Source organism: Mus caroli, unplaced genomic scaffold (genome assembly GCF_978045245.1).
Source record: "Mus caroli unplaced genomic scaffold, Mus_caroli_1 scaffold_2, whole genome shotgun sequence".
NCBI lineage: Eukaryota > Metazoa > Chordata > Mammalia > Rodentia > Muridae > Mus > Mus caroli.
In genome coordinates, this window is record NW_028227257.1 from 7,225,804 (window position 1) to 7,233,414 (window position 7,611).

Sequence of the window (7,611 nt, forward strand, 5' to 3'; positions counted from 1 at the left end):
GTTGAGGGAAAGGAGGAAGTGAGGGAGGTAGATACATACATACACACAGAGACACATACACAGAGACCCACCCACCCACAGACACACAGGCACACACACACACACACACACATGCATGCAGAGACAGAGAGATTGAGAGAGAGACAGAGAGACAGAGAGCTACTACCTCCCTTGGTCCAGGCAGCAGGCAGGCAGAGTGCTGCCATGGGCCAGTGCTTTAGATGGAGGGAGATTATGCCCCTCCCTACCTGAGTCCCAGCATCCCATGGGCTCCCTCACAAGATCTGAGATGGACTGTAGAAGGAGATGTCCAAGGTTGTCTTCCTGAGGAAAAGCAGTCAGCGAGAGCTTGAGTAGACTCGGACTCACCTCTTCTGTGCTCCCCCGGGGCCACACACACTTTTGGAAAATTACACTAAATAAAATAATTAGTTGTGGCTCTTCATCCTAACTTGTCTTTCTGGAAACTCACCAAGCCTTCATAACGTGGTGAGAACATGCACTGAACCCTTCTAACATGGGAACGTACACTCTGATGTCATTCAGGGCCAATTCAGGCATCCCCAGCTTCTTTCTGTGAGGAGGGTACCGAAGCCTGCATATTATTCTTCTCATCACTGTGACCAAACACCCGACAAATGCAATTTAACAGAGGGGTGGTTATTTTGCCTCACAGTTAGAGGCTGTACCATCCCGGTGAGAGAGCCACTGTGGCAGGAGTCTGAGGCAGCTGGCCACGTGCCAGGAAGCAAAGAACAGCCAGGAATTGAGGCTGGGTTTCCAAATCACTTGCTCCAGCTGGGCCCTACTTTGACACAACCTTCCAAAACAGCACCGCTTACTGAGGGTCAAGTGTCTAAACCTATGAGCTGTGGCAGGCATTTCACACTCGACCCACGACAAGGCTGAGAGTGGACGAGGGCTGCACAGCTTGAGGTAGAATCTCCTTGTGTGTGTTAATCCGCTGAGTTACCTCGGAAACCTCCTTAACCTGAATTTCAGACATCTGTAGCGTGTAGCTTGCCACAGCATCTGTCTTGTAGGGTGGCAAGGGTGCACGTAGTAAATGCCTATAGAGCTCTTTCTCAGCTCCTGGCACGGGCCAGCGCTCTGAAGACTTGCACCAGGCGTGCCTGAAAGTCTTCCAAGCCCACTCTACTAAAAGTGAGGTCCTCTGACCAGCAGCCAAATCCCAGGGGGCGGGGGCGAGTCAGACACAGCAGCATCTTATTTCAGAATCCCATTTAGACCTACAGAGGCAGAGTGTACACTTGGGAAAGAAGCTGGGTGATTCTTAGGGTGTTCTTGTCTGATGAACCCCCAGGAACGGATGCTCACAGTAAGAAGTGGGTCCAGTTTGACTATCTGTTGACAGCAACTTGTTGGTGCTAAAAGACATCAGCATCAGGACACAGGACACACCACACCAGGTAGACACAGGGCACGCCACACGGGGCTCTCCAGGAGTCCTCACAGTGCTTCAGGTCCCTGGGACTGCGTGCGTTCACCACTTACAGATTTGCTGACAGGCAACGATGAGACAATGTGACAAGCAATGCGAAAACAGGAAAAGTGACTTCTCTCTGTCTTGTTTTCTCAGAGCAAGGTCATTGCGGTTCCTATGGATGTTCCCGTGGTTATGATTTTCCCATCTTCTGTATTTGCTTTCTGAGTAGCTACCCACAGTTCCTTTTATTTCGTGTTTTATTGAAACCATGAGGACTGGCAGTGGCTGAGGAGCCAGAAGCCTGGTAATTTGGGGAACTAAATGGGAGAGTTTTGTGGTTTGGCTAAAATAAATAAATAAATAAATAAATAAATAAATAAAAAAAAGCATTAGCAAACACTGCTCTCTTACCCATATTACTTTTAAGGTTGATTTATCTTTATTTTATGTATGTGGGTTCTTTGTCTGAATGGATGTCTGTGCACCACATGCATGCAGTGCCCTCAGAGGCCAGAAACGGATGTCAGACCTGGAACTAGAGTTACAAATGGTTCTGAGCCACGATGTGGGTTCTGGGAATGGAACCCCAGCCTTCTGCCAAGAACAGCCAACGCTCTTAACCACCGACCCACCTCCCCTGCCCTCAACACTCTTTTAATACCATCTGCATGGATCCTGTGCTGTGTCTGTTTGTGGGAAGCACAGGGTGACTCCGGGGGCGCACCACATTCTCACACGTGTTTTGTGGTCACTGGAACCAAAGCCTTTATTATCCCCCAAGCATCACGATTAAAGCAAGAAACAAATGATGTCTGTAATCATGATAGCAGGAAAAATTCAAGCACGGTCCCTCCACCTCATGTATTCAAGAGCAGGAGAACACAAACCAAGGGAGATATCACGAGCTGAAGTTGTCTAGGGCAAGAAGGGATCTGGCTGTTGCCAGCAGCACACAGCGGTGTTATACAGCAAGCCTGCATGTACATCTTCTTGCCCCGCAGTGGTGGGAGTGACTGCTTTACTTGACAGGGTTACAGAAGTTGCCGACAGGGTCATTTGACTTTAACACGGCATCTAGCAAAAGAAGCAACAGCCAAGACAGCCTCTCTTATAAATGATGTTAAAATAACCACTTGATAGACACGCCCTTACCAGGAGCCGGAAAGGAGCCTGGGAGTAAGTAAGGAAAGAGCAGGAGGCAGACCCTGCTGCTCAAATGATCACCAACGGCAGCAAGGCAGTTTCTAGTGAAACGCACACCTTCCTGCCTGCACTTTCCTCGCCTTGGAAAGGCAGAGACACAACAGTAGCAGACCATTGTTTTGTTTGTTTGTTTGTTTGTTTGCTTTGTTCTTAAAAGAGTAACATCTACCTTGCAATGGCCAGGATCCTAGGACCTCCCACTGACTAGAGCACTTTGATACAGTAGGTTTTGAAGCTTAGATTTTAACGAACAAAACTCCAGCAACAATAACAACCATGACAACGAACGGCCCAGGGAGAAGGGCGTCATGTCTCTGTGCAGGGGTTCGGGGAGGCTGGCACAGATATAAGTTCTGGAAGGGAGCAGCGAATATCACATTGTTTTCAGGGCTTCACTCAGTCTCCCACAGAATATGTGCAAAGCTCTCCCCGTAGTGGGCAGGAGGTGGCTGCTGTGAGCCAGGACGCTTGCCGGAAGTCTAAGCACTCTTTCTGTTCACGAGAGCTCTCCGGTCTGGTTGGCTTGAAGCACAGAGTTACTGGTACAAAGCCAACGAGCAGGCAGGGGCCACAAGCCCTGGGTGCCTAGCAATGAACACAGATGACACTCAGGGCTACCTTATCTGATTCTTCCAGGCTATGTGCTAGATCAAACTGACTTACCCACACACAGATCCTCACAGACAGCCCATCCTACGCCGTGTCCCCTCTGCAAAGGGCCACGAGCTTACAGACGAAGCCAAGCACAGTTCCAGCTCCTAACACCCTTTACGTCCTGTCTGAGCGTTGTTTTTGTCTCTCGGCTGGATGTGGAGCACCTCCACGGGCATCCTAGCCCAAGTTCATGCCGTTGCAGCCGCAGAGAATCTCCTTGAACGTGTTCCGCAGCTCCAGGCTGCGGAAGGCGTAGATGAGGGGGTCGATGACGGAGTTGCACATGATGAGAACCAGGTAGGTGTTGAAATGGGCCGTGTAGCAGATGCAGTAGGGATTGGTGGGGCAGGTGATGATGAGGACCAGGTGGAGGAAGAAAGGCGCCCAGCAGAAGATGAAAACACCCAGCAGGATAGTGATGGTGACAGCCCCCTTCATGCAGGAGTGCTGCTGTGGGGCCACCCCGCCAGCAGGGGGCAGCACTGCGATGCGCTGGACGTGGAGCCTGGCGAAGAGGAACATGTGGATGTATAGGGTGCCCATGAGGAGCACCATGGCGAAGAACATGGTAATGAGACACACGATGACCATCTTGCTCTCGGAGTAGATGATGAACATCACGCCGCAGATGCCGCAGCAGACCCAGATGACCCCGATCAAGGTGAGGGCTTTCCTCACTGTCATGATGCTGTGGTACCGAAGGGCATAGAAGATGGTGACGTACCTGTCGACGGCGATGGCCAGGAGGTTGCAGATGGAGGCCACCAGGGAGATGCAGATCATAGAGTCGAAGATGTTATCCATGTGCTGGATAAACTGGTCCTCCAAGGTCAGGGAGTCACTGTTGATCACGGCGATCATGATGGTCTCCAGGGAGTTGGACAGGCTCACCAGCATGTCGGCTGCAGCCAGGCTGCACAGGAAGAAGTACATGGGAGAGTGCAGGTTGCCGTTCCTGACCACAGCCAGGATCACCAGGATGTTTTCCATCAGGCTGACAATGCCCAGAGCCAGGAAGACCTCCGGCTTGATGAAGACCTGCTCGCAGAACCCACTGCCGCTCCGGTTGCTGGCAGGAGGGGCTGCAGGGTGCTCAGAGAGGTTAGGCAGCATCGGATAAACAGAAGACAGGCAGCAGGAAGAGTTCATGGTTAACAGCGGGTCCAGTCCCAGCTGCGGCTCCTGCAGGGTCCTGTGCAAGCTGCTGGGAAAAATTCTCCTTCTAGGTGCTTCTCTTGTGGATGCTGTCCAGTCTAGACTTTAGTTTCTCCAGAGAGGGAGAGATTGATATCTATCTATCTATCTATCTATCTATCTATCTATCTATCTATCTATAGAGAGAGAGAGAGAGAGGGAGAGAGAGAGAGAGGGAGAGAGAGAGAGAGAGGGAGTGGGGCTTGGAGACATAGAAAGAACTTTCCTTTGCGGTCTCCAGCAATCAGTGCAGACTCTGATCAGCCTGCCTCATCCCATCTCGCTCTGACCCTCTCTCTCCAGTCTTCTCTCATCCCCACCCGACACCGGTTGCTACAGTTACAGCTCTACTCCTAGCGAGCCAGGGGTTGAGGGACTTGACGCTAGATGTGAGAAGAGAGAGCACTCGGGTTTTATGCATCGGAACTCCTACTTCATCTCCAGTGCAGCAAAATGACCACTGAGCAGCTGGCACCGTCTGACTGACAGCAGGTCGGGGCTCCGGGTTCCACCGGGGAGATGAGGAAGCAGACTGGCGCCCCCTGCAGTCCGGACTGCTCACCTGCGCTCGTGTAGGAGTAGTTCGGACCTGCCTGGTAAAGAGAGATCAGCATTCATTCTGCCGCTGCCGTTGTGGGTTGGTATGGGTCAGGTCTGCACTGGGTGTAAGAAATACAGAAGGAAACAAGAGAAGCGCTGGCCCAGTCCTTCCCCCGACCCCCACCACCGCCAACCAGCGTCTAGAATGGAGGAAGAGAAATCAGAGAATTGTGCTCACACATTGACAATATTGCAGGTGTCACCCAGGAACTCCATAGAGAAGCAAGTAACACAGTCACGAGAATTACACCAATTTTTGTTTATTTCCAAGAACACATAAAAACGAAACCTGCATTAATAGTTCATTAAACGTGCAATTTAATAAGCCTAAGACACAATATGCATGCCTTCATTTAAAAATAGTTTATTATTAAAGTATGTCAACTGCTCCTGGCCCTTTAGGGAGTCTCAACCTTTTTGGATATGGGAGGAGAGTGTTTGGCTCCAATGTTGATGGCTCTTGATTGGTCAGGGTATGATTTCTGGAGGCTGAGGTGGTCATTGCTACTTTCTAAATTACATCAGCATCTGGACCTGGTAGTGATGTAGGCTGGTCTGAGCAGAAGTTTCCTGTTTGTGTCGAGTTGGAATGTGACAGATTCATGGCCAAACTAGCTTGGGCTATTTTATTTTCTGCAGACAGGGTATCACCTATGCCAGGCTGGCTTTGAACTCACTAAGAAGCCAAGGGTAAGGCTAAACTTCCGATCCTCCTGCCTTTGTGTCCTGACTGCAGGGATTGCAGGCACATCACCCCGCCTGGCTTCTGCGGTGCTGGGGATTGAACCCAAGGCTACATGCATGCTAGGTAGGCACTCTCCCAACTGAGCCACATCTCCCAGCTATCTTTGGCTATATTTAGACCATATAATAGCCATCCTGTGTGTGATGTAGTACTATTCTGTGGCTATTACCTACCATGGGAGACCTTTGGGAATGTAATAAATTTGCAGATCACCAATTCCCACCCACCCCACCTCATGACACAGCATTGGAAACCCAGAGCAAGTAGTCCCCCAGTTTGCTGTAACCCGCCTACATGCTATGCCCACTAATATACTTGAAAGATGCCAGGATTTATTACTTTGTTTTGTATTTATAAAACCACATGAAAACATTCACATACTGCAACCTGATTTTTGGGACGAGCTGAAGCCATATGTACCAGGTATAGCCAGCCACTCATATTTGCTTCCAAAATAAACAACCTCTGGTTCCCTTTGAGGTGGGAGCTGTGCTTTCTTCTGACTTCAAGATGCCAAGGTAGGAGAGTTTTGAGTTCAGGTCCTGCTTGAGCTACAGAGTGAATTCAAAGCTAAACTGGGCAATTTAGTGAGACCCTGCCTCAAGATTAAAAACGTGAAGAGGGCCGGGATGTAGCCCAGTGGTAGAACACATGTCTAATATGTAAGGAGCATGAGTTTGATCCCCAGTGCTCCAAACCAAACCAAACCAAACCCTGGACATCAATGAAGCTGCTAGACAGATGAACCTTCCAGTCTTCCGGCTTTTCTGTGCATGATTCCATGCTCTTTGCTAGCTTTTCACTTGCAACACAACTTCTCTTTTTAGATGGGAGCTGTACTTTGCAGACCCTGTTACACGTAGCCTGACCAACTTAGCCTGTACACTACAGTACAGCTCAGGGTGATGGACACAAATCAGGGAATCATGGGGCAAAGGGGAGGTGTTCTTTGTCAAGGACCCTTCCTAGACTGTGATATAGATGTAGGTTTGGACTTTTATGAAGAGGTGATATCCAGTGTGTGAGTTGGTGGGGTAGAGGTTGGGGGTGAAGGATGTGGGCAGGACCAAGGGAAGAGCTGTCTCTGGGAGGGTTGAGGTAGAGGAGGGCCCTGGGCAGAGGCCCTACCATGCTTGCAGTCTGGAGGGAATAAACATCTGGGGTAGGTGGACATGAGGACCCCTCCTGGACCTCTGCATCAGAGTCACCTGGAGCAGTAGGAGCCAGGGCTATACCATTTTGATTGGCCTGTGACAATTTTCAAAACTATAGTAATTTGATAACCAGAACTTAAGTATTGAAGTTTCCTGGATGCTTCCCTCCCTCTGGACTCACAGTAATGGGCAGCCAGGAGAGACGGGTATCGATCACCTGACATTCTTTGACTGACTACTCACCGGTTACCCCTAGCAACAGCCAACTGCGGCCCAAACAAACTTTTCAATTCGTGTAGAAGAAAATTTAGGATATCCATAAAATCTTCAAGCTGAGGAAATTACTTTAAATGGGCAGCGTCAAGTTTACTACGTAGATGATTGTTGAACAGGCAGAAGACAAGCCAGGATGGATCCCAAATTCCCCTCACAGACACAAGTACCCTCCCTCCCACACTGATAGAAAACAGAGAATGGCTGGCTGAGAAAACTGTGTAGAGGATGTGGATATGAGGTCATGTAAAAGTAAATGTGACTGGATGACAAATCACCAGGGAGGCAGGGATCTGTAGCTCAGGATGGGATTTGGATACTGTTTCCCCTGTTGGATTTCA

General features: G+C 49.7%; 1 protein-coding gene across 1 annotated transcript; it reads right to left on the bottom strand.

The window, feature by feature from the left end:
• Positions 1–3,481: 3,481 nt before the first annotated feature.
• Positions 3,482–4,453, bottom strand: Mc3r (melanocortin 3 receptor). The gene has a single exon (XM_021156392.2). The coding sequence runs from the start codon at positions 4,451–4,453 to the stop codon at positions 3,482–3,484; it is 972 nt and encodes a 323-aa protein (XP_021012051.1).
• Positions 4,454–7,611: the final 3,158 nt, after the last annotated feature.